The sequence below is a fragment of the Mustela putorius genome, unplaced genomic scaffold, assembly GCF_011764305.1.
Source record: "Mustela putorius furo isolate JIRA1106 unplaced genomic scaffold, ASM1176430v1.1 tig00003909_pilon_pilon_pilon, whole genome shotgun sequence".
NCBI classification, from domain to species: domain Eukaryota; kingdom Metazoa; phylum Chordata; class Mammalia; order Carnivora; family Mustelidae; genus Mustela; species Mustela putorius.
Genome location: NW_025422057.1, coordinates 13,688,124 through 13,716,000, shown reverse-complemented (window position 1 = coordinate 13,716,000; position 27,877 = coordinate 13,688,124). Strand labels below are relative to the sequence as shown.

The window sequence follows — 27,877 nt, the reverse complement described above, 5'->3', positions numbered from 1 at the left end:
CAGGCCCTCATGGCCACCCACCTGGGGTGCTAGTCAGCCCCATATGGTCTCCATGTCCACTGCCTCCACCCCACCCCACCCCCGACTTGCCCCTGCCACATGCTCCCACTGGGTTTCTCCAAGTAGGAACAAACCCGATCACACTGGCCCTCTCCCTGAGAGCTTGGGTGGTTCTCCCTAAGCCACAGAATAAGGTCTGAACTCCTTGCCCCGGCGTAAGAGCTCCATCCCCTGGAGAATCCACCAGAGCCTTCCTGCCCCTCTTGGACCCTCAAAGGTTCTGCCTCAGCCCAGCGAGCCCCACCCTAAGTCACCCACGTGTTTCCTCCATTCCGCTGGGCTGCTCGACACCCAGTGTATCCGCAGCAGCACTGGGAAGGAGACCTCAGATGCATCTCCACGCTCTGCCCCCACCAAACCAATGTCACAGCATGTCCTCACAACACAGACAGATGGCCTGATGTGCCCGATGGAAAATGCACCCGGCAGGGATGAGAAGCGCTAGGACGAGGGACGTGGCAGCACGTGATCCACAAGTCATGGGTCCATACAGTCAGTGAGTGTGAAGTCTTGATGGGATAGAAATTTACAACAAAGGAAACTAACAAATGCCTCGTGGTGGGCAGACATTCCCTCCGTCGCCCCCCAGTGAGCCCCCTGGAGCGGCAGTCGCACCTGCCGCAGCCGCCCCCAACCCCGGGGTGCACGTTGCCAGGTCTGTTAACCCTACACCAGCCCTCAACGCCCGCTGGCCCTTGCTTCCTGTCTCTGGGTCTCACCCGGGCTCACAGCTGACTGGGTCCTTTGGCTCCATTCTCTCTGGGAAAGACCTACAGAAAGGGTCCCCCTGATTTGGGGGCCCCTGACTTTTTCTCTTCCCCACAGGAGCCCCACATGGGGCAGCCCAGGTCCTGTGTCCTGGGAGTCTACATTTCACTCACAGTGGTCATTTACTGGTTCCAAACTCACATTTGCCCAGCTCCCAAATTCTGCTTTTGCCATCCTTTCTGCCCTGAACGCCCATAAACCACCGTGCAGCCCCCCACCCCCCTCTTATCTGTACGATTCCACTTCTTAGGTTTCCTGGATCCACCCACTCTTTACCCCAACAAACAGGAAAAAAGTGATCCCCATTACACATTACTGGGATGGGTAGGGGCTGTCCAGAGAACGGTGACAATAGGGGGACATCATTATATTAAATAATACGTGTATTGGAAGTGTACCTTACGAGGAGAGCTGTATGTGATCCTATGTGTTTAGAAATAATGTTTTTACTGGTTGAGATAGGGTGTAATGGATCGGCTGCATTAGAACTAGACAAATGTGCCTAAATCAGCAAAATACAGAAAAACCAAGGAAAAATAATACATTTTATGCATTTTGACAAACATCTTGGTCAGCGGGACACTGGCTGGCACAGGAATATCAAAGAGGAAGAGACTCCTTTTTGCCATTTTAGGGACCATGACAGAGGTGGGAGGTGGAGTTGGGGATCTGTGCAGGGGTCCGTCACCGTGATCGCCTGGAGGGACGCAGGTCGCACCCAGCCTACGCGAGGACCCAGGAGTGGCGTCTGCCTGTTGTTTCTGCCGCTGATGTGGCCACAAAGATTGGAAATACATGTCAGCCCTCAGTCCTCATCGGACGTGACCCATCTGCACCACTCGACAGGAGAGACCTCCCCCTTTGCCCAGAAATGCCTTCTTCATTTGACTTTCAGGACATCTGCTTTCCCTCCGCCACTGACGGAGCAGCTCCCCCAGACTCCTTCCCCGGCTGTTTCTCCTCCCTGCGAGCTTTAAATATGGGAGCGGCCCAGGCTCGAGTCCACAGACCTCTCTCTCCCACCCTCACTCTCTCCTTGCGGGACTCTCGTGGTGATGACGCCCACCCTGACATTTCCAGCCCGAGCTCACCCACCTCCCCCTGCATGTCTCACGGGTAATTCCAGTCAACGGGCCCCAAGCCTGCGCCCTCTCCTCCCAGAGCCTGTCCTCACCAGCTGTCTGCACCTCAGTCCCCGCGACTCCATCCTGCCATGCGCTCAGACCAAATGGCCGGCGTTGTCCTGGTCTTCCCTCTGCCACGTCCCACATCCAGGCCCCAGAAATCCTGGGGCCTCCCCTCCAGCCTCTGTCTGGGTTTCCCCACTGCCGCTCCTTTTACCCGGAGCTGAAAACGGGCACTGCCTCTGTTATCTTGCAATGAATAGTTCCCCAACAGGCCTCCTTGTCTCTCCTCTGCCCACCCCAGGCCCCACCAGAGTGTACGCAGAGCATGACCTCTGCGAGCCTTCAAACACGCAAGCCGGGTCACGCCACTCCTTCACTCAAGCCCCTGGCTTCTCAGAGGAGAAGGTGGCCAACCTCCAAGGCTCCACCTGGCCTCACGCCCCAGCTGTGTGGCCTCCTCGCTGGATCTCTAACGCACAGGCGACTCTTACCTCAGGACTTCTGCCTTAGCTGTTCCTCTGCCGGGAATGCTCCTCCCTCAGACACCCACATGACTTCTTCACACACCCTCTTCCGGGTCAAATGTCACCTTCTCAGTGAGGCCTTCCTGGACTTCTTACTTTAAATTCTAACCTCATGTCCACCGCACCCTTCCCCAGTCAGCTTTAGTCCTTCTCTAGATCATCTGACACAGTTGTTAAGATTTGTGTATACCCACAAGTACACACAAACACACTCTTTGTGTAAGCTCCAAAAGGACAAGGATTTTTATGTTTTATTCACAGCCGTATCCTAATGTCCAGAGTAGCACTTGTCACAGAATACATGATAAATAAACAACTGTTGGCTGGTTTGTGGTTCCATATTGATTCATTTGAGTCACTGGCCATCTCGACTACAAGGGAGGAAGCCCAGGGCCCCAGGGGACGGGACAGCAAGTCTGTCTACCACAGGACCCACTGTGGGCCTTCCCATGCTGGACACACCCGTAAACCTTCGTTGTGCCTCTCCTATCTTGGGATCCTCAGAGTCTACTGTGGGGCCTAAAACAAGGTGAGTGGAGAGATGCTTGTTGAACTAATGAAGTCCAGATAATTCAGGACAAGAGGAGCCTGAATTAAATGAGATAATATGATACCACAGATGCAGCTCCAAAGACCTCTTTTCATGCTCTTCTCACCCTCCAGTCATTGTTGAGGCAACCACGTCACGTGGTTAACAGTATTTCACTTCGGACACAGGAAGTTGAAGTTCTGAGTTCACGTGAGGACATGGAGCTTCTGAGTAGCTTCCCACATTCACACTTGCTCCTGTCATTGTCCGCATAGGCACCTTCTCCACGTGAGTGAAGGGGGCAAAGGACAGGTCATCGTAAGCCTGGGTTCTAGACTTCCCTCCGCACTCACCAGCCTTATGTAAGACTTTAACCCATGTAATCCTGTTTCTTCACCTGAGGTTAATTCTCTTATCATAAGAGGATAACTGGCTAGTGAGTCTGGTGTAGCAGACTCAGGAATGACTTGTTAAAGGAGATTTATGGTTTATAAGCATATAGAAAGCAGGAATCACCAGGACCCACTGCAGGTTCACAGAGAAACAACTCTGTCAGATAAATCTTGTTTCTTTCTTTGATAGGATTACCAGACTGGTAGAGATGAAGTAGATCAATGATTTAGGAATTCAGCAGAGCATTTGATAAGTTCAATGGGGTTACCATATGGAATGGACGCAGGGACTACTGAATTGGATACAAGGACCACTGGGTGACTTGGGGACTGACTGGATACTGTTATTTGTGGGCTGAAATTCAATGATCTCAGAGAGAGGTTCTGAACTCAGGACCTCAAGCCTCTATCCTTGGCAAAGTCCTGCTGAACATTTTTATCACTGGCTTGAATGAAAACTTCAAAGAGGATGCGTTCACTACATTTGGGAACAGGCTGAAGGACAAAGATATCATGACCAGGGTCAGAATCGGTATCCAAATCAATCTCATAGCCTACTGACAATGGGTTGAGGTAGCTTCTCAGTGCTACCCATCCAGGTATAGAGTGAGGGAAAGATGATAGAGCAGCAGAAAACTTCAAAAAGTATGATGGAATTCTGTTGACCTGAGTCAAAATTCTGATGTTATGCAGAACACCCCACCCCACGACAGCCCCTCACACAAAACCACAACTGTATCTTGGGTAATATTCATGGAATCGTATCCACAAGTGTGAGGTGCACCCCACTTTGCACAGTCCAGTGGTTTTAAGGACAACATTTTAAAAGTGATTTGAAATGAACAATCCAAAAATGAAATTAAGAAGATAATTATACCTACAACACCATAAACATTTAGGAATAAACTTAACAGAAGAAGGATAAAACTTATATTCTGAAAACAAAAACACTGTGGAAAGAAATTAAAGAAGACTGAAGGAAATGGGAAGACATCCTATGTACATGAATAGGAAGACTTAACTATTGTTGGGATGGCAAAACCCCCCAAACTGATCTACAGTTTGAGTACAATCTATAAAAACCCCAGCTGGCTTCTTTATAGACATTGACAAGCTGATCCTAAATTCACATGGAAATGTAAGGAATCCAGAATAGCCAAAACAACCTTGACAAATAAAAACAAGGTTGGAAGATTCATAATCTGTAATTTCACAATTTACTACAGAGCTTCAATAATTAAGACAGTAGGGTACTGGATGAGGACAGACAGATCAGTGCAACACACTTGAAAGTTCAGAAATACAGCCTCACATTGGTAATCAGTTGATTTTTTTTTTTTAAGATTTTTATTTATTTGTTAGAGAGAGAGAGAGATACAGAGCGCAAGCACAGGCAGACAGAGTGGCAGGCTAGAGGCAGAGGGAGAAGCAGGCTCCCTGCCGGGCAAGGAGCCCGATGTGGGACTCGATCCCAGGACGCTGGGATCATGACCTGAGCCGAAGGCAGCCACTTAACCAACTGAGCCACCCAGGCGTCCCGGTAATCAGTTGATTTTTGACAAGGATGCTAAGACGATTTAGTGGGAGAAAGAAACAGTAAATTTAATAAGCGGTGCCAGGACAATGAGATATCATACAAAACCATGAGCTGACCTCTTTATCACACCATATTCAAGACTGGATTCAAAACAGACGAAAGAAAGACCAAAATGTAAGAGCTAAAACTCAGAGAAGAAATAGACCTAAATTTCTGTGACCCTGGACCAGGCAATGGTTTCTTAAATTCAACACCAAAAGAACAAGCAAAAAGAAGGAAAAAAAAAAAGGATAAATGTGGCTTAATCAAAATTTAAAGTTTAATCAAAATTTAAAACTTCTGTGCATCAAGGGACACTACCAAAGAAGCGAAAAGACAATATATAGAATGAGAGAAAGAAAAATATTTGAATATCATATTTCTGATGAGGGAGTCTGTGCATCTAGAGTATGTATCTAGAATATATAAAGAACTCTTATAAGCAAACAATAAAAAGATACAACTCAACTTAAAAATGGGTAAAGGAGGCACTTAGGTGGCTCAGTTGGTTGGGCAGCTGCCTTCGGCTCAGCTCATGATCCTGGAATCCCAGAATCAAGTCCCACATTGGGTTCTCTGCTCCATGGAGAGTCTGCTTCTCCCTCTGACTTTCTCCCCTCTCATGCTCTCTCTCTCTCTCTCAAATAAATAAATTAAATACTTCAAAAAAATGGGCAAAGGATCTGAATAGACATTTCTCCAAAGAAGATATAGAAATGGCCAATAGGTCAGCATCTGCAGGCATCAGTGAAAAGCAAATCAAAATGCAATGACGTATCACTTCACACCCATGAGGGTGACTAATCAAAAGGACAGAAAATACCCTACGATCCAGAAACTGCATTACTAGTTATTGACCCAAAGATACGAAAATACTAATTCTAAGGGGCACACGCACCCCAATGTTTACTGCATTAGTATGAGCACTAGTATTACCTATACTAGCCAAAGTAAGGAATAGCCCAACTGATGAATGGATTAAGCTGATGCATTAGTTAACCCGATGAGGCGGACACTTACTATTATTCACAAGTCATATTAGAGACACAGAAACTGGAATTTAGAGAAATCACCCAACTTTCATGACTGAACGTTGTCATGGTTGTAGACTGGCAATGGTACAGTCTACCAGCGGTAGAGACCAATGGCAGAGACAGATTCAGAAGCCAATAATCTGACCTCAGACTCTAAGGAAGGTCCCATGATGTTTGCTGAACCAATCACTGAAAGAACACAGGAGCGAATGAATGTGTGCTCACACAAGGAAGAAGCGAGCTTCTCCTAATCAGCAGGTTGGTTCTTATCTTACAAATGCTCTAAATCTTGTAGCCCTCATCTCTCCTTGGGATTCTCTATCTTAAGGCAAAAAATGGGGTCCATCTTCCACCAGCTAGGCTCATCCTCCCGCGGAACCTCCAGTACCTCTCTCTCTCCATGGTCTCCGTGGTCCAGGCTTCAGTCACCTGCCCAATCCCTGCAGGGAGAGCCCACGCTGGGACACTTCCACCTGTCCCCCAATCCGCATGGAACCTGATGCGCCCACACAGCCACTGTGACGCTGCCGTGTCCAATTGTCTGCTTCAAAGCCGCGGTGCTATGTCCCGCTGGTATAGACGCCGCCCATGCTGGTGCCACCACCACCGCCAGTGCTGGTGCCACCGCCACCGTGCAAGTGCCACCAACACTGCCAGCGCCGGGCTCACCGCTCTGCTGCCACTGCCGCTGGGTCACTGGAGCTACTGGGGGATGGGGCAGTCACGGGAGATAGACTGTGAGACATCAGGAAGCCTTCGGAGTCACCTTCTCCTCCAAATGAAGCTTTGCTAGGGACTGTGTCTTGAGACCTCCTGGGAGAGGGCTTCTTCCCTCACGCAGACAGAGTTCTAGAAAGCCCAACCGACCTTCCCCAGACACGGCTAAATACCGGGCGTGGGGTGCAGTGCAACCCCGGTTGGGACCCGCCTCCCCACAGCTGCCCACGCACTTCTGTCCCATCACTGTGGAGGCCGACAGACACAGAGATGGTCCCTATTTTAAAAACACCACAAGACCTCACAGCTCGCATCCACGGACTCACCTCCTGACTTGGCCCTATTTTCCCTTCAGTCCTGTTTCTCAAATACACCACCCCACATGTCATCATATGTGCTTCTCCAGGTCCCTCTCCAAATAAGGCAGTAAAACAAGAGGAGGTCCCAAGAAGAGCGACAATGGAACGTATACACACACATTTTGAAAATGGGAAGCCCACTTCCGGCGTTGGTATGTCTCATTGGGGATTTTTTTCTGAAGATTTCAAACAAGCAGAAATTCTTGGCCAAATGACTTGGGAGTTTGAGGTGAAAAGCAAGGCTCTCTCAGGAAGCTTTCTGAATATCAACTACAGAACCACAGACTGTTCTCTCCCTGCTTTTTGTAGACGGATGTTAAGAACATTGCTGGGCACAGCTGATCCCTGGCAAGTTCGGCATTCAGGGGCCTCTACCCTTCCAGATCCTCCTGTCTTCAGCCTAGAACTCCTCCCTTAAAAAGCCCCCAGACTCTCACGCAGCCTCCCAGTCAGTGGTACCGAAGTCATATTAAGGTTTTAATGTTGTCTCTTCGTGCTTCCCAGTCAGAAGAGTCACAAAACCCCAAAGGCAGGGCCAAAGGCAAAGGCATACCCCAAAGGCATACCTTACGGGACCCAGGACACAATGAACATGCAGGAGCCCTCATTCAAGTTATTACCAGTTTCACGATGGCAACATCAGAGCATTAAAACAAGCACAGGGCCTGGGCAACTACAGGGGTCCCACATCCAAGCTGGCCTGCCCGCCCAAAGGAATGTAATGATACACCAAGGACACTCAGAGGCATAGTTCAAAAAAATTACTTTTACTTATAACTACAGAGCCCTATTTTAAAATAGAAAAACACTAAAAGTTGGCAAATACTCAAAAAAATTTTTTTTAAACTTCAGACATGCTCTTCTTGCCGAAGTGCCCGTTGAGTCAGCTCGCCATCAGGACTCCATTGGTGAAAATGCACGAGAGACTGTCTTAACTTTCACCCCGCTTTCCTCCAAGGCTCTACACCCTGAAAGCATTTTGCACATCAAGAGAGAAGCCTGGAGTGAGTAACAAGACCTTCAATGGCGTAGCAAAACTGGAAAGGGTCAGATCCCCATCGACCGACCAGGTTCTCAAAGGATGGACAGGGTCTGGCAAGGCCAAGGGGAAGGGTTCCCGGGAGGGAGCGAAGGAGCAGAGAGAGAAGCAAAGGGTATGTATGGCTGGTCAGTGGCAGGAAGGGAGTCAACAGGACAGCAGGGCGGGCTCACCAAGGGCCACTGAACTACTTTAGAAAATCAGTAAGAACCTGACAGCTTGTTGAGTTCTGGAATCTGATTTTAAAACTGGGATTTCATGCTCATAGGATAAAAATAAGTGTGACAAATGGGCACCTGTCTATAAATGCCACACGAACTGTCTCCCCCCTGCAAGCAAGTGACATATGAGGACAGGATCCGGGAGGGAGTTTCTTGTCCTTGAACTGGCTATGACTGAATCCTCACCCAATGTTCCAGATCAGATGGGTGCCTCTTAGCTCTAATAGAACTTTTCGGTTTTGTGCTAAGGCTACTCTCTACACTGGGTCTTAGCCTTGCCCTTTTCATAATGCACAGGACCTTACAGGACAGAGCGAGACCCAGGCTCACCATCACTAACAAGCTCAGGCTCAAGAAGACCGAATGATGAAGAAAACTGTTTAGACAAAGTAGGACTCAGCTCTATACCTGAGATAATGCATAGCCAACCCCCCCACCCCTACTGCCCAAAACAACAACAACAACAAAAAAACCCACCAAAAAAACAAAACAAAACAAAAAAACCCTCAAAAATGCCCTTCTACCCAGACATCCGCTTCCTCTGATAACCAATAGGCTTAACCATAATAGGACACTCAGAGCAGAACTTGGAAAGCTTCAAGGTCTGGTTTTAGGAGCCTCTGGGCCAAGGTACATGCTGTCTCCCCCATGCTACAAGGCAACGAGGTTAACAGAGACTACAAACTCACCAACCAAAGTCAAACAGACAAGAATGCATGTGTATTCCTCCCAGCTGAGACTGATTCTCTCGCTCCCTGCCTTGTAATCTCTTTATATACATATATGTCTGTTTATGTGTATATATACCAACATATACATATATGTATCTTGTGTACCTAGCTATATATGTATGTATAGTGTGCATATATATGTATATATAAAAAACACACAGAGAATAAGAGAGGCAGGAGAGAGAATATATACATACACACACATACGCATAAATATGTAGTAAATTCAATTCTATTCAATTTTGTTAAATTCGACCCACATTTAGAGTCTCTGCCATGTGCTGACCCTACTCGGCACCAGACACAGACTTAGCAGAGGGTGTCACCAACACCCACGAGCTCACCAGCTAGAGGGGAGACACACTAAAACCCAAACACTGGCACGGCAGCCACTTATAATGGGAGTCCACGTGACTCGGTGGTTCTAGATCAAAGGTGGTTATTACATGTGCTTGAATCACGCTGGCTGGGCTCAGGTCCCACTCCACCATGTGTGACCGTCAATACACAACTTGAGCCACAGGCTCTCATTAGTGATATGAGCATCTACGACAGCGCCTTCTTCACAGGGCAGTGAGGAATGAACGGTATAACTAGCAAAAGCACAGACATGGGCACACACAAGGCATTCAGTAAAACGGAGCTTTTATTATCACAACTATTATTCTTCTTCGAAAGACTGTGAGGTTCTGCAGAGGGGCGCATAAGAAAGAAAGGGGTGTCAGGAGAAGCTTTAGGGAGGAGGTGGTATAAGAAATAGGTGTTTGTTGGGAGAACAATAGGGACAGAAGGCATTCCAAGGATTAAAAAAAGAGTTTGTTCAAAGGCCCTGAGGCATGAAACATCCTGGCAGGTCCTGAGAACTGCCAGCAGATCAGCACAACAGAGTAAGGGTTCAAGGTCAAAGAGAAGCCAGAATCAGATCTGAAAGGGCCATCAAAAAGCCTCAAAACAATGGAATGTCGAAATCAGATTTGCTTTCAGAAAGGTTTAGGTAATATCCAACTGAACATGATTTTGCCATTGTGAGGACCAGTTTTCATGAGCACCACTAGGATATATTAACGCCACCAAACAGAAGACTCCCTGTCACGTGTATGTTCTTTCCTCTGTTCACAAGTCTTCAAAAGTTTTTTGTTGCTTTGTTTCGTTATACTAAATGACTGGCTTATTTCCCATGCTGGTGTCATGGCTGCAAGAATGTTTTTCTTTACCACTAATATCTTACAGAATGATTTTTAAATATTCACCTTCCTAACCCCTATGAGGGGCTTCAGTGGCCACTTCTTAGCATTCATTAAGAGCCAGACACACGTTTGCCCTCGAAGTCTGCAAACAGCCATTATGGGTGGCGGGTCACGTCTAGGGGATAGAGGCGGATATGGAAGGCAGAGCCATGGTGGGGGTCCGTACTGGAACTAGAAGCAAAACCATATCCCAGGACAAAACCAGGAAGATGACTGAAGGAGAAGAAAATGAACATGTGCCAAGCACCAAAGGAATGGGCGAGAATGCAAAGTGGACCCCTGGAGGGCATTCAGTGACCAAAGAGGTCCCTGGAAAATTGGAAACAGTCCATTGAACTGTCTGGAGGGATCTAGATTCATTTGCTCACATAGCATTCATGAGGTCAGCCTATGAGGCGATTCTATGAATTCCCTCTGTTAGCGTCTGTCTGTCCTGGGTCTGAAGAAAATACGGTGACGTGGTCTCCAGCCACGGAGGACTCCGTGCCACAGAGAGAGGACTGACTGCGCGTGGGCCCTGATAAGGACCAGATAGTCCCTTGGCGAGCCTACAGAGGCCGCCTCCTTTTATCTTCACTCCACGCCATTGAGAAAATCAATAGATGGGAACAGTCTCCTTTCTGACCTCAACTTTCATTGTTCCCTATCTGAGATAACAGAGGCAGCAAGCGGGACAGAGAGCTGGAAACTGCCGGTTTCAGACGCCTATGACTGTAGTCTCCCTCCTCCTCCCCAGAACTGACCTCTTTGGGTCTGGTCTTCAGATTTTCATAAAATGAACGTGGCTTTTTTTTTTTTTTCCTAATGCATCCCCCGCCCCCCGCTTTGATTTAACAAGCATGACCCGTAGACGCTCATGCCTGAATCCTGCCGTTCTGTCAGGCGGACCACGGACATGTGCACTGTGTGTGTGTGTGTGTGTGTGTTTGCGTGTGTTCCAGTGTGGATGCGTCCAACTCAGGTCGAACAGGGAGTGCTGTCACCCCCCACAGGACCCGCCAGTGTGCCCAAGCCAAATTCTGCACTCAAAGGTCCTCTCAGTGGCACGGGAGTGCCTCTTTGCTCTGGCTGCTGCAGCCTGAGGCTCCCAAGTAGTTATTGCTTAAGTTGTTAAAAAAAAAAAAAAAAAGTGGGGGAAAAAACAAAAAACTGAAATAAAATAATCATATCAACCTCTCATGGGGCACTCCAACTTAGCACTGAGAAACTCAAAGAGCATTTCAGGAACAAGTAAAGCAGGTGTGGAATATACCAGGTCTCTATCAATTGCTCTTTGTTTTCCAGGCAAAAATTTCTCCCTTGTAAAATCAAATCAGCAGTAACTTATTTGTTGAACACCTACTATGTGAGAGGCACGCAACATCCAGCTGCTGATGTTACATGATTTCTTTTTCATTACCGTCTTCCCTGGAAAACATTCAAAGCATCGAGCTGGATGTTTTAGCTGTTTTCTCTTCTAGCAGTTTTCCTATTAAGAATGTCTTCAGAAGCTTAACACTCTGAGGGCTATGCAGAGTTTTTTGGGTCTTTTTTGGTCTGTTTTGTTTTCTTCCTACCATTTTTTTTTTAAACCTAAAACTTTCCTTTTCTCTTCCTACTTTCTGATTTTAGGGAGGAGAAAAAAAAATCTAGCATCTGGGGTCTGAGACCACTTGAAATGTCTGGGCCAGGGATTGCTAATGACCTCCCAGAGATAACCCAAATTGCTGATTTAGCAAAGCCCATTCTTGACCTTGACACAAGACAAGACAGGCAGAGGGAGAGGACTTGCCAGGCAGCAGTGAAAGAAGACGGATCATGGACGCGCTCAGATCTCCCCAGGCCCCCTCCCCCATTCAGCAAACACCTGGCTGAGTTGGAAAACATGACCGGCCCAACCTTCCTATTGGCACCAATTGAAGCTGTCAGCTCTCGGCTTGTCACCATTTGCACTGGGAGGCCCCGGGCAGCCACAAGAGCCCTAATTAGGCAGAAATGACACTTCTACAACTGACCTGCCAGGACCTTTGGCAAACCATTTAACATCATTAGTTAACATTTTTAAAAAGTGTGAATGTAAATGAACAGCCAGTGGCTTTCAATGGAGTTTGTCGGTGGCATCCCCCCCCCTTCCCCCCCCCCCCCCCCCAGCTCACTCTTTCTCTTTTTACATGAATAGTCCACTTGTTTCCTCCAGAATTGGAGGGAGGCACTAGGCAAGAAGGAAGAAGAGGACCAGTTCTCTGTGGGGAGAGACATGTTAAAGCATAAACAAGCTTGGAGGAGCCCGAGACCATCCCTTCCTGCCTCAGGACAGGCCTGAACTCTCACACGCAAGCCCCCAGAGCCAGCGGAGCCCGGGCAGGGAGGGGACAGGAATGCGCCCAGCCAGGTCCCGCTCTGCAGCTGTGCTGGGGAGTGTAGATGTCCGCTGTTGCCCATTTTCCAAGTTCTGAGTAGGCAGGAAACAATTTCAATTCCCGACTCAAGGGTGCTTCTGAAATACTCTTGCTCTCACGCCTCTTACCACTCGTCAGCGCTCTGAATGACCAGATGTTCTGCAGTGGTTTGGCAAATATCTTGCATGTGCTATAGGGTAACTGTACCAGCTAGAAATGGGCCTCATCCCTCTCCAAAGGAATGAAATCTGCTGGGGGCTGGGGCTGCGGGGGGCTGGGGGTGGGACAACTTCCGACGCCAGTTTGGTACTTGCACAAATCCATTCCTTCCCTACCTGAAGCTGGTATTTCCCACCTGGAGTCACACTTCACTTTGCTCTTCGCTGCGCACCCACAGAGTCCGTACACGCCAACACTCTCCATCTGTAGGAAGGGGGAGAAGAGTTTCACTGTGAAAATGTCCCTTGGTCTGCTTCTGCGCCACTCTGAAAGCGTGTGTGTTCGCGCTGGGAGACAGGTGGAAGAGGCCGCACAGGGTAGAAGGGAAGCAGAAAGGTAACGGTGGGCAGCAGAGGGGTCAGCTTCCTCAGGGCCTTTGCACTTATCACCCACTGGTTTGTGCCCTGGGGCAAGGTGCTTTGTGCTGAGTCTCAGATGTTTTCATCTGTAAGACCAAGGTAATGCCTTACTACCTCCAGTGGGGAAAAAGAACAGATGGAACACATCATGTGAGCCGGAAGGCCCCAGGGAAAGGCAAGGATTTCCAGACCTTTGAGAGCTGCCAAAACTGAGGTGTGATGCCAGGTTCTCAGCTTAGTGAGACTCTGTCCTCTTGCTTCTCAAGAGAGACTAGACAAAGCCACTATACCACCAGCACATGCCAGATCGCTCCCTGCCCCCCCGCCCCGCCCTACCTCCACTCCAGCTTATTCTCCAAAGGGCTGTAAGTACCACAAAGACAAATGCATGGGTGCAAGACCAATTCCTAAAACCCATGGTGCCATCAGCGCTTTGGCCTCTCTGCTGGGTCCTAAGCAGTAGGGGAGGGGAGGCACATCTGTCTATCTCTGGATTTCCAGAAGTCCCTACGACAGTCCCTACACAGTAGATGCCCAGCAAAGGTTTACTGCGTCGAAATGCTGTGCATCTTCCAGACATGTGCTGACAGCAGCGGGAATGTGTGCTTTACTAAGGCAGCCCAGAGCCCAAACTGGGAGAGCCTGACTTGCCCCCCGAATTAAGAAAGAGTCCAATCAAGCCTGCAATGCAGCATGTGGCGGCCAATGCCTGCGAGGTAGCAGTAAGAGAGAGAGAACTGAAAGAAAACAATCTTAGTTTGGAGCAGAAAGAGGGAGAAAATACTGGAAAACGTCCTTAATAACAGTAAATGGGAAAGGGAGAGAAGAGCTCCTCGTGATGGAGTATTTAGTGCTTTTAAGCTAAATACCTCAGCATATTAAGCAAATAGAGAAAAGCCAGCTAGAAGATGTCAGCAAATTGAACCAAACGGTGCTCAGAAAGCTCAGAAAGCCGATAGGAGGTGTCTGGGTTTGACCCCTTTTCCCATCACATGCCTGGTCTGCGCCCGCGTGTTTAGTGTTGCTTCTCCTCTCCAGCTGCGGGGCTTATTGAAAAGCTCTCGCTCCCTGCCTGGTTTTGGCACATTTTCTGCAGGTGCCTCCTACTGTGGCCACAATGGGCTGCTCGGGAGGTTTAGACCTGTCAACAGCTCCGGGGGAGGGGGCGGCGGCGGCGGAGGGAGCGCAGCCGTCGTCTTAAAGGGCCAGTGACACCGTGCGCCGCAGAGCCAGCCGCACTGGCACCTGCTAATGAGATGAATCCCTTCTCCCGCTCGCTCTTTCTCTCTTTCACGATTTAACTTGATCGTTTTGGCCCCTCTCTGGACAGGGAATTGCTCTGTTGATAATATAAAGTAATTGCCTGTGAAACATTTCTCCGCAACAACTACTCCCTTCCCTGGCTGAAAATGTCACAGCAATTGAAAGCTCTTAGCCCAGTTCAAGAACGAGGTTGCTCGGGAGAATGGTCTTTGCATAGGTCTCCAAGCACTCGCGGGTTCCCAGAGTTGCAAGTTCTTGGTGTGTCTACTCGATTTTTTTTTTTATTAAATTTTTTTTTTTAATTTATTTAGTCAGAGAGAGAGAGCGAGAGCGAGCACAGGCAGACAGAATGGCAGGCAGAGTCAGAGGGAGAAGCAGGCTCCCCGTGGAGCAAGGAGCCCGATGTGGGACTCGATCCCAGGACGCCGGGATCATGACCTGAGCCGAAGGCAGCTGCTTAACCAACTGAGCCACCCAGGCGTCCCATCTACTCGATTTTTAAGACAGAGACTGCTCCCTCCTGTAGCTCAGGAGGATGTTATGTGTGATTGTGGACAACTAACCGGACTAAAAACTCCCCGCAACGCCAGAATGAGATGGAGTTGGTTCAGGGAAAGACACTATTTTCTTCACCACCGTGCCATTCTTGTCTCAGAAACCCGAATTCCGAGGGATGGCTGGCTACATGGGTCAGAGGGATTTAGGAGAGCCTCTGTGTTCTCCTCCTATAAGGAGAAGGTATCTTTGTCTAGGAGGGAGTGGGGGCCTTGGTTTTCCATAGTGGAAATCGATGCTCTAATTGTTTAAGGTTTGCTGATGTATTTTTTTCAGACCTGTCACTTGGCGGCAGCAGTGACACACTGTGGGAGTGGGTACAACACACTTGCGTTTTCATAAATACTTTATTAGTCATTGCCACGCCAACGTGGGGAGTAATTCACCTGGAGAAAAAAAAATCACTTTGTCGTAGGCATGCACCCGCCAGCAAAATAAACACTGGTTAGTGACGGTTTCATTTTCCTCTGACAGGTGAAAGCCTCAGTCTCTATCTGAGGGAAAGAGAGAAACTTTTTGCCTTTTAATTGGTGAGAAGCACAACTTGCTAAATGAGAGCCTGCCGCGTTACTAATTCGGGAACAAAGCCTCAGGTGACTCACCTTCCAACCGGATGAGCCCTGAATATTTTTTGTAGCAGATGAAGTAAGGGAGGCAGACAAGTTTATAATGGTAATTTATCAGAAGGCAAAAACATCCGCCTGCTTACTTGACAAACTAGGGTATAGAGAACGCAGCTACCAAAAGGCCATTTAAAATTATAAATCTGAGGAAAGCCACAGAACTTTATCCAGCTAAACCTCTGAGAGGCCGCGGTACGAGATCCACAACCCAAAACAGGTGCCGCACTTTTTTCTCGGAATTTAGGATTTTTAGACTTTACATTTTTAAGTCTTGTAATACTGTCAGAATATGCCAGATATTCAGTTGGGACAATTACACATATTATACCAAAATAACCATACTAACTGTATATCATAAGTGGGATTTCTCCTTTACCCATAACAAAGAGGATTTTAAAAATATTTAATTTAAGCTCATTAAATAAATTGATTCCTGAATAAAAGAATTATGTTGACAGCTTTTTGCCAGCAATTAGATGTTTTTCTATTTGCTTAGATGAAGGTGTGTGTGTGTGTATGTGTGTGTGTGTATAAAATGACGGTGTGGAACTAAATGACCCAAAAGCTCTGCGTGGTTCTATGATTTTCTTATCTATAAAGACGATTCCTATCACGGAAACACAGAAGCAGTAAATATAACCACACAGTTATTTCCAACAGCTTTGCCTATTAGACAGGCGGTCAATGGGTTAAGTCCCTATAGCCACAGCTAGGAGAGCCTGGACCACCAGGGCTGGAATCCCAAACCCCCTCGCAAAAGATGGCCCAGGAAGCAGGAATGTGAGGAAGGTGGCCCTGGGGTGTGTGTGTGGGGGGGGGTGTTTGCTGCTGGTGCTCGGGCTGGTGTCCTCCGCATGAACTCCCAGAGCGAGCCTGAGTAGACAGTGTGAAGAGGGGAGAAAAAGAATGTGTGAAGAGGACAAAAACAAGTGAAACAAGCACACGGTCAGTGGAAAGAACGTCCCCGCTGACAGCAGCCCCAGCACTGGCTTCACTTTTGCGTCCTCCTTTTTCATATGTCTGCACACAATGTAAGAGGTCTGAACAGAATTCCAAAGTGCAGAGACAGCAAAATGGGGATTTGCGTCTCCTTGCTCCTGCGGATCCTCGCAGCACTTCTGAAACCACCTGACTGCACAAGGTAGAAATTAACCTTGGGTGACGTGTTTGAACTTTGCACTAAACAGCATTTGTTAAGATGGTGGGCATGTGTTTAAGAAGAAAAGAACGTATTTTAAAATGCTGACTGATTCCTGTGTCTGTGCGTACCTAACTGGTGAAATGTTCACACCAGCAGTGAGAGCTGTACCCCGGGGCTAAAATGTGATTGTTCTCTAGGGTAAAAGCTAACATTCTTCATAATCAGATCTGTGTATGTACTTACGTCGTGAAAGCCACAGACGTTTATTTCAGCCTGAGACCCTTTGTTTATTTAGTGTTTGCTGTATTTGCTACTGCTATGTATTCCCTAAAAGTTAACACCCAGAAATGTTAAGATCCTTTATACCCCAATAAAAAGTTCACATCAAGCGCAACAGGACCTGTTGAAATGTCTGTATTCCAGATAGAAGGGCACTTAACTTTCCAGTTTGAAAATGATGTCAATTTAAAATCTGCTTTATAGCTCCTGAATTAACAGAACCACCAGCTAAGGGAAGAAAAAGATTTTGCTCTTTCTTCCCTCGGTGGAATGTACAGGCTCATTCTCAGTCAACACTGAACCCGCAAGGTTTGTGAGGACATCAGACAACTCGGAAGCCATCTAGGCAGACTTCACCCCTTCCCTGCCCCCACGAAGAGCTGGGTTCCACTTTGTTTCTTACAATTTTCTTAGAATTACATGCTGCCAAGTTTCCTTTTCTTCTGAAAGTCAGAAAGCACTAAGTAGCCAAGAAACGATACCATACTCTCTCTCTCCAGTTTGCGTAACACAGGATTACAGTCCCTTTCCTCCAATCCAAGCCTTCCAGAGTTCAGCTTAGTTTAAAAGATCCAACTGAGACAGATGCACTTGAGAATCAACACAAAGATGACTGACCCAAAGGACAAGCTGCAGACACCAGCCATTAAAAACCTGACAATTTTACCTACATATCTTGTGAAAAATAGACAGGATAAGCCAGCGCAAGGTGTATATGCTGAAGTCTAAATTAGGAGAGCGAGGGGATGTTTCTCAGAAACAGGGTGATCAGAGGGGCTGATCCTGATGTGGTACCTGAGCCTTTGCCCCAGAGGATACAGGCTCTGCGTGTGACATTTTCCGACCCACCAGCAAGGGTCAAATTTTGTGCCAAGCTGTGTTGCATTTGTTTCTTAGCATCAGGACTCGAAAAGAGCATAAAAAGTTCAAGGCTTGTCCCTAGTGAGTTAAAGTCATGTACTAGGGAAGGTAAAATGGTGATTTTTAGTAAAAAAAAAATACCAACACATGGTGATTCCTCCTATTCTCATATCACAAATAAGGCAAAATGGTGATTTTTAGTTAAAAAAAAAATACCAACACATGGTGATTCCTCCTATTCTCATATCATAAATAATACATGGATATAAAGTCTATTACAAATACAAATGAAAAGTTCTGTAAATTTTCAATGCCTGGTTTTGATTGCATTTCCTGCTTTTGCATTTAGAATTGTCTCAAGAGAAGACAACTAGTTTCCAACAACAGATTTATAAGAAATGTGTAAAAATTATTTACTGTACAGATATTTTTCTTGCAATGGTCTTAGTCAAGAATTCAAAATGCCTGGATTTTCAGTAAAGTAATAGAATATAATACATAGGACAATATACATTCTAAAGCTTATAAATTGATACCCACATGTTATAGTTATTTAAAATATGATACTTTATTTTTTTTAAAGATTTTATTTATTTATTTGATAGAGAGAAATCACAAGTAGATGGAGAGGCAGGCAGAGAGAGAGAGAGAGGGAAGCAGGCTCCCTGCTGAGCAGAGAGCCCCATGCGGGACTCAATCCCAGGACCCTGAGATCATGGCCTGAGCCGAAGGCAGCGGCTTAACCCACTGAGCCACCCAGGCGCCCCAAAATATGATACTTTAAAACAAGAGTTGTTTTTGTTCTTACTCTACAAACATAGTCTTTGATTCTTGCTCTATAAAATAAAGTCTTTGAGGCTGTATTCTCAAAATCAGTACATAAGCCTTACTTTCCTCCTGCATACCGTCAGCTCGGCTAGCAAAAAAAAAAAAGAAAGCATTTAAGGATTAGACAGCCAAAGTTTAGGTCAGATCCACAAGTTAATAAAAATTCCAACAAGTACAATTCTGGACTTCAAGCTCTATTACAAAACTGTCATCATCAAGACAGCATGGTACTGGCACAAAAACAGACACATAGATCAATGGAACAGAATAGAGAGCTCAGAAATAGACCCTCAACTCTATGGTCAACTAATCTTCAACAAAGCAGGAAAGAATGTCCAATGGAAAAAAGCAATTGCACTACTGGGTATTTACCCTAAAGATACAAACACAGTGATCCGAAGGGGCACGTGCACCTGAATGTTTATAGCAGCAGTGTCTACAATAGCCAAACTATGGAAAGAACCTAGATGTCCATCCACAGATGAATGGATAAAGAAGATGTGGTATATATATACACAATGGAATACTATGCAGCCATCAAAAGAAATGAAATCTTGCCATTTGTGACGACGTGGATGGAACTAGAGGGTATCATGCTTAGCGAAATAAGTCAATTGGAGAAAGACAACTATCATATGATCTCCTTGATATAAGGAAGTGGAGATGCAACATGGGGGGTTAAGGGGGTAGGAGAAGAATAAATGAAACAAGACAGGATTGGGAGGGAGACAAACCATAAGTGACTCTTAATCTCACAAACCAAACTGAGGGTAGCTGGGGGGAGGGGGGTTGGGAGACGGTGGTGGGGTTATGGACACTGGGGAGGGTGTGTGCTATGGTGAGTGCTGTGAAGTGTTTAAACCTGGCGATTCACAGACCTGTACCCCTGGGGATAAAAATATATGTTTATAAAAAATAAAATATTAAAAAAAATACAAAAAAAAATCCAACAAGTGTTGGCATGGGATAATTTTATGGCCAAAAGACATTTGTTACTAGTTCTCTCAAACAGGAACTCTACTTTTAATGCTGTAGAAGTAGAAAAATTCTTTAGGAGGCAGAGATAACTCACATTAACTGAGATGCTCTTTGCTAGAAATTCTCTGCCTCATGAGTTTGGTACACAGTCCTCTCTAGTTTCAAATTCCCATAAAGGTCCTAAGCCTAGAGTGCAAATATTTGGTCATGAACTTTAGGAAAGATGATTACCGAGAATGGCTCCAGGATATTTTAAATCACCTGGCTGTTCATAAATCAACTCAAATTTTTACAACAGTCTAACAGTAGCTGCTGGACAAGGGTAGCTCCTTCTGGGAGTTTGGCCAGTTCCCACCAACAGGGCCAGTGGCGGGGGGGCGGGGATCCTCGGTGACCCTGTGGCTTCCTTTGGCCATTTCTCTGTGCACACAAAAAGAAGAGGAGACCAGGGCAGGCACCCAGAAACTTCAATTTCAACCTCACTTGGCCTCGGTTTTTTATTTCAAGTGAAAGTTCCCTTGCACAAAATCATCCCAATACGCATCACTCTTTACTCCTGAGCACATCTGTGTTAGATTCTCTTGTACTTCCCTTTTCTTTCCCATCTCCAAACTGTACCACTTAAAGATGGTTATGCTGACTGTAGCCCAAGCAGAAGACAGGCATTATTAAATACATATTAAAATTATTTCCACTTTAGAAATGACATTTTAGACTTTCGTCCTCTCTTTCTCCTTAAGTATTAATGGAAAAACATTGTTTTTCTAAGAAACTAATTCTGATCATTACCGCTTTTATTTCTACAATACCCACCTACAGTTTTGAATGCACAGTCACAAAATATAAGTGGAATTTAATTAAAAACCAGATCTACTGTCCCCTGTTAACATATGATTCTGTGTATTTTTTAATTATGCAAAAATTTAATACATTAGATTGGCATTAGAGATTCATTCACAAACATCACTTTAAATAATTTTGGAAGTGTATAGGGCTCCAATGGTAGTACTTTATATATGATTGTCATATATAAAAGTGATGCAATTAAGGCAAATCCATCCTGAAAAATTTGCCTAGAATGATTTTGCTAAAAATTCCTGGAAATTTACTCCCTAAAATTACTCCCACAAAAGAACTAATTCTCATCTGCATCTATGACTATAATTAAAAAAAAAAATTCAAGAAACAAAAAGTCTCAAATATTATAAACAGGATCCCCCAAAATGGCAAATCAAGGAAGAAAAAGAAAACAAATATGACCCTACATTTTGCCAACACCAAATGTCAAAACTCAAGTCCTAAATTTTTGACAACTGAAAGTTTCTAAATTCCCCAAATAATGTTTGACATTTTACCATTACCATAAGATTCATGACCAGGCCCGTAGAAATCATCAGTTATAAAGGCACAGAGTATTTTGATTTCACTAATAAGAAATAGATAATTCCTCTTAAGTAGATTAACTTAAAGCACAGGAAGCTAAACTCCCCTGCAATCAAGTTCTTCAGTTTAATTACAAAAGTCAAACAATTTATTGGCTTTCATTCAAGTGCAACAACGAAATAGAAGGGCATACCACTCTCGGGGGACAGGAAACTAACCAAATCAATGTCTGCAGCAGTTACAGAGAAAACATTTTCAGCCATAACTTAATAAAACATCTTACTGGTCCTCTTACTGGGATTTCTCCTCTCTTTCTTCTTTGCTGCCCCCTACATGGGAAAGATGTTTAACATTTCCTTCATTTGCAATAAATGCAATTCCTATAGTTATTTTGCTGCTGTTATATTAAGAAGTACACATTGGAAAACCTGGCCTTTGTAGGGTATTTTATATGTATTCATTTTGCTTTATTAGCCTGTAATTAGGTCACAGAAATACTCTTAAGTTTATCTACTTCTACAAAGTTAGAGAAGTATCTATTCAAAAATGGCAAAATAGCTTGCTTTAAAGAATTCCTTTGGCCTGATTCTCCATCCCCTTTTTTTACTATTTAATCTCACTGGATAATTGCCCCACTCCCCATTTCATTCTGCATATATAGAAATTGTGTGTCTATATCCTGAAAAATACCAATTAAACTGCCAGCAAGAGCATCTCCAACAGTATCTTTTGGTTTTCAGTGTCAAAGCCCTCACAACAAATGACCGGAAGGCTAGATCTAAAAGAGCCTTTGACAGGATGCCAGCTTTGAACACTCACATTACAACCATGGCTCCAGCTTTCTGCTTTATTTGGAAAACAAGAGAGAAATAATGCACCAACTCTATAATTTTGAGCAAATGGTAAAGGTTAAAACAAAAGTGATAGATTACCAGGAGGTCTGATTATCTTAAAAGGTCAGTAATATTGTTTTTAAAGGGTGGGGGAGGTCCCCTTATCATTTAATTCAGTTCCTCCTGAATTCCTCTACAAAGCTAAATTAAGGTTTTCAGACAAACACAGCAAAACTCTAAAAATGTTATTTTCCTTCTCCTTAATTTCTTTGGTAATAATGACATCCTTTACTATGTGTTGGGCAGAGTGGGAAGAAGTTTCCATGGATTTTTAAATTTAATCTCATAGCAATCCTATGACATTGAAAATATTGGGTGATGAGCAAATGGGCTCAGAGAGGTCAAGTAACTTTTACAAGGTCATACAGCTGGGAACTGGAAGAACCAGGGCTTGAACCCATATGGTCTGGTTCCAAGGCTCAACACTTCTTAGCAGTATCCACTATCAAATCATTCCTGGGGGAAGCCTTATCCATTCGGTATCTGACACGATCCATGAAGAAATCTCTTAGAGCAGAGGTTCTCAATCTAGGCTCCACATTAATATCATACACATTAAAAAAAAAAAAATACCTCTGTGTGTGCCCCACCCCTGGAGATTCCAATTTAATAGGTCTGGGGTAGGGCCCAGGTATCAGTGTTTTTTAATACTACAACAGTGAATAGATAACCCTCCTCTTCCTGGTGCTTAAATTCTAACAGAGTTTAGACCCCACCAGAATCTAGTAGAATCCCCAAGTGACTCTACTGTGCAGCCCAGACTGAGAACCGGTGACCCAGAGCTTCACACCATTTACCCGGGCTCCTTTCTCTTTTCTCCTTCTCCTCTGTGAACTCCTTTCAAAGCTGAGTTGTGAGCAACTCAACTGGCTTCTTCCAGAAAGGATGGCCAAGCCCCTAGCAATCACAGGCATAAGACCGCAGGATCTGACTACAAAACTTCCAGATTTGACAGGCAGAGGAGCACAGTGGTAGCAGGCGTCCGGGCGGGGGGTCGGGGGTCGGGTTGCATGCCCCTGGAGTCCACTGGGCGTGAGTTCAAATTCCAACTCCACCATTTGCTAACTGTGTCCACCTTGGGCTAACCGCTTACCTTTTGTGGTGGTTTTGCAGATTCAATGAGATGATACAAGGAAAACCCCAGGCAGATAAAAGTTCTCCAGCAATGGTAGTTGTTGCCCTGGTTTTTGTTTTTCTAGCACAAGGGTAATGACTACTGCTGGGAGACATTGGTAATTAAAAAATCAAACTACAAAAAAAACACGTTTTATTATTAGTCAAATCATTCCTACTCTTATTACTTAGCATTTAATTTACAGCTCTTTATATTACAATTAGCTTGGCAATCCTATTTCTCATTCCTGACAACTGGGAGAGGAGGGGTAACATTATTAATCCCATTTTCTAGATGGGGAAAAGGCAACATTTCCATCTATTCTGTCTCCAGTTTCTATGACTCTATGATTAAAGGCACCTGCAATCATGTTCATTAGTTCCCTATGAAAAATGATATTCAACACAGATGTTAAATGCAGGCAAGAATTAACAAGCACTTGATAGCAACGCCAAAATAACATCTAAACAATCACTTCTGAACATTAAAGTCATGGCAAACAAGTTCCAATTTATATAAAGGTGTTGCAGAGGATTAGGGAAAATGAACAAATATATTTTTCTTTATCCTCATTCATTTAGGAAGTACCTGACATGGTTTAGAAATCCTTTTTGAAATGCAGCCTGAAGAATGATTAATTTCCTCCATGAAGCATCTTCATTTAGCAAATAGGTCTAGGCTAATATGTCCTGATGTTTTATTTTGAATCAGAGCTAAAGCAGAAGAGGTCCTGGATGGGGAGACCCGGCGCTGTGGTTCTCAGGCGAGCTCCCTGAGAAGCCTGCGCACTGTGGGCAAGGGGCTCACCATTCCAAATGTCCACCAAATACACACCCAACACTGAAGAGTGGTTTGCCTATAAACGTAGTCTTTGTCATTTGTATGGAATTTACATGAATGAAATATAATTGCTCCAAACATACTACTGAATGCATACTCACTGCATATAGCCACTATTATATGGGGCGGGGGTCCCCTCAATTTTTTGCTGTTAAAAAGGAATGCTCATTTTCAAAAAGCTTAGGGCAACACTGATCTAGTCCAGCCATTCGTTTGGTTGGTGAGGTTTAGATCTTGGGGACAGCTGGGACTCCAATCTGTCTCCTAATTCCCAAATGGCCCTTGTCCAACACCATACATCTCTTCGACTGTGAGCACCCATCCATGGGAAGTCAATAGTCATGGCTATGTCCTCTATCTAAAAGAGGAGAGTATAGTCCTGCCCTCCCTCCCTGGATATGGACTTTCCTTATCTGCTGAACCTTGCTTTTGCCTTCCCTTCCCCTCTACTCCCCTGTTTAAACCTTTAGGGTGAGCAGCACTCAAACCCTTTCAAGCTCTGATGTTCTTTGAGTGCCCCTGGACATTCAGTCTCCATATGAAGTGGAAATACAGTCTCCATGGTACTAAAACAAGGAATGTGAGAAGTATGTATACAGTAGGCATGTACATGAATATATTTTACAGCTGAAACCCCAGTGCTTCTAAATATCTACAGAAAATAAGAAAATTGAAATATTCATGAATAGTCATTTTATTTCATCTGAATCTGACAACACTAATAGGATGTTAATAAACCCCTAGCATAACAACTTTTCAAAATGCTTTCACATCTCTTAATGCAGTTTATTGTCCTGATGGCTCACCAGCATGTAAGTGCTAGGATTGAGGGCCACGAGAACTAAGTGCCATGAAGAGAAGAAATGTTCCCTATTTTATTCACTACTGTTTTCCCAGTGCCCAGAACAGCATCTGGCACATGGCAGACATTCAATAAATATTTGTTGATTGAGTGAATGACAGAAGTAAACAGGGATGATGGCCTTAGCTAGTTATTTAGCCTACATATAGTTCTATTTTTAAGAAGACGGGATGACTCTATAGTGGAACAACTGTGTTTCCAATGACCTTTTCTCAGTCTTTAATTCTCCCTTAATTTCAGTCTTAAACGTGATGTGATATTCTTCCTTCAAATATTGTCATGTAATTGTTCAAAGTTATACAAGTAGTACATTCATTTTAGGAAAATCAGATACAACTAATATATAAAAAAAATAAAATTCCCAATGATCTCACTACCCAAGGACGACACAATGAGTATGCCAAAGTGTACTCTTTCCAATTTTAGTCTAAGCATATGTACCCACGCACATCTGACACAAAACTCTCTGCTTAGACTTTAGATTTGGACCATTTTTTTTTTCCTTAAGCCCTTTTGCTTATTGCCCTATTAGAGCACCTGACCCTCCTCCTATGTCCTAAATATATTCCTTCCTCAATATTTAGGTCCTTGCTTCAAGAGGATTCCCCCCCTTCTCCCTCCAGAGGATTCATCTATTCTTGTTTCAACTTTAAGTTCCATGTGGATGGGTGATCGCTGGACCATCAGTGCTCCCTTTTCTCTGAGATACCAGTGCTCCACAAGTTCCACACCTCTAAAATCAAACGCATCGTGTTCCTTCCATCAAAACCACATCGCTAGTTCACCTATCCCATTTCTATCACTGCAAGAGTACTGTACAGGCAAACCTCGATGGCATCATCTTTGGTCCCCCAACTCGCGTTCAACCACGCACAGTGATTTCCATCCTTCTTCCTATTCATCTGTCATTCATCTCTCGCCATTCCTACCAGTGCAGTCCAGGCCCTTACATCGACATGATTTTCTACCTGTGTCTCCTGCTTTCTGTACAACTAAACACCCACCCAGCTTACACACTGCTACCAGCTAACTTCCTAAAACACCGTGTCCATCTTGCCCAGCCTCCTTTTCCATCCTGATGTCTCATTACTACTGCAAACAAACCCTTGCTCCAGACAGCCTGGTGTATTCGTTATCACTCAATTCCAAATCATTTCCAGTAAAAGTATTTATGAAACATTCATTATGTGTCAAAATCCATTCATTCAGGGGCGCCTGGGTGGCTCAGTGGGTTAAAGCCTCTGCCTTTGGCTCAGGTCATGATCTCAGGGTCCTGGGATCCAGCCCCGCTTTGGGTTCTCTGCTCTGCTGGGAGCTTGCTTCCCTTCCTCTCTCTTTGCCTGCCTCTCTGCCTACTTGTGATCTCTGTCTGTCAAATAAATAAATAAAATCTTTTAAAAAATCCATTCATTCATCCAACATATATTTACTGAGCAATGATTCTGTAAGTTAACACACTGGGGACACAATGGTGAACAAGACTGACCAAGTCACTGTTCTCATGGAACCTAGAGGCCAGTGGGTTATAGATGGGCAACTCCAAAACATGGTGGTCCAATCCCAGAATACTCCCAACCTTCCACTGACGTGTCAAATGAGTCAAAACATCCCCGAGGGCTGAGCTTTGTGGCTCTAAGTGGGGAAGGAGTTCTGAAGACAGAAAAAGCTGAGTGAGGAGAGCTGGCGTGGAGCACGGCTTCTCTGCAGATGTGAGACACAGCTCAGCACTGAAGGACGGGCGTCCCAGAGAACGGGGTCCCTTCTATCCACGGGGACAGGAGGAAAGGCGCACACATGAAATGGACACAACAGCAGCCACAGCACGGACTTATTTTGTATAAAGGTCCGTTTGACACCTATTCAGCAGGGCACATGGTCCGTCCCTACGGGCCCAGCCCAGAGGGGTATGTGAAGGTGACTCAGACCGGGCTCCTACCATGGAGGGATTTCCAGCTAGCAAGGGGGATCAGGCAGGCCCATGATGATCTGTCACACCCCAGAAAGTGAGATGTTCCATTAGAGATTCAGAGACAACCCTGAAGGAGTTCAGAAAGAGGTACATGTCTGGGTTCCTAAAACAGCATTTACTGAATCACATATTGTTATACATCTACATGCATCTACTGAAAATACCTATCCTGTTTTAAAGTGTCTTCTCACTCATTTTCTCATTTTATCCTAAGTGACTTGTTTAGCAGGCAAAGTAGATTAGATTGCTTTCCAGATGAGCAAAATACAGCACAGATGTTTTAAGTGATGTGCTCAAGTCAGGAACACACACAGGCAAAAGTAGAACAAGAACACCCTGTCCATCTCGGCCCGTTTCTGCAGAAGTATCTAGAGCAGAGGGCACAAGAAGCTCTCTGATTGCGTAGGACACGTAGCAGGTGTAATGAAGCCAAGTAGGCAGCTGGATTTAAAAGGGCAGGACTGAGGCAGCCTCTGAAGGTGCAAGAGAAGGGATGTGACCCAATGAAGTCTCGCATTCCCGCTTTTCCTTCTCAGGTCTTGCCTGTATCATTGCCCACCCCTAGGCCTGTCCAAGCCATAACCATTCGGGGTTCATCCCTTATTTTTCCGGGCCACGCTGGTTTTCCCTCCCACTGATCTCCCGGAGTGGGGATGGGGGTTGGGTAGCCGGTTCTCTCCTGCACACCACAGCGTGCCCAGCCAGCACACTGCTAGGCTCAGGGCAGGCGGCTAAATACAGGCGAATGCATGAATTCCTGGTACCTCCACGGACCAGTAAGGGTATGTTGGTCCCCCCAAGAGTGGGCGGGCACGGGACACCCTCGCCACCCGGAGGCGCTCACCGACCTCGACCAACGAGGGCGTTGCGGGGAAGGGGAGTCTGGATGGCCCAGGGCCGTGGGGACCACGACGCGCCACCAGGGGCTCCGGTCCCCCCGCTGGAGGCCGGGGCTACCGCTCCCACGCTTCCGCAGAAGGCATTTCCTGAGAGCATGAATTCTATCCC

At 45.4% G+C, this 27,877-nt stretch overlaps 1 protein-coding gene across 1 annotated transcript in view; it reads right to left on the bottom strand.

Annotated features, from left to right (window-relative positions):
• Positions 1-27,877, bottom strand: part of HSPA12A (heat shock protein family A (Hsp70) member 12A) — a 155,066-nt gene that overhangs the window by 126,786 nt on the left and 403 nt on the right. Inside the window, exon 2 of the mRNA XM_004751854.2 lies at positions 13,038-13,125. Coding sequence (XP_004751911.1) covers positions 13,038-13,125 — 88 coding nt within the window. The remainder of the gene's footprint in view (positions 1-13,037; positions 13,126-27,877) is intronic.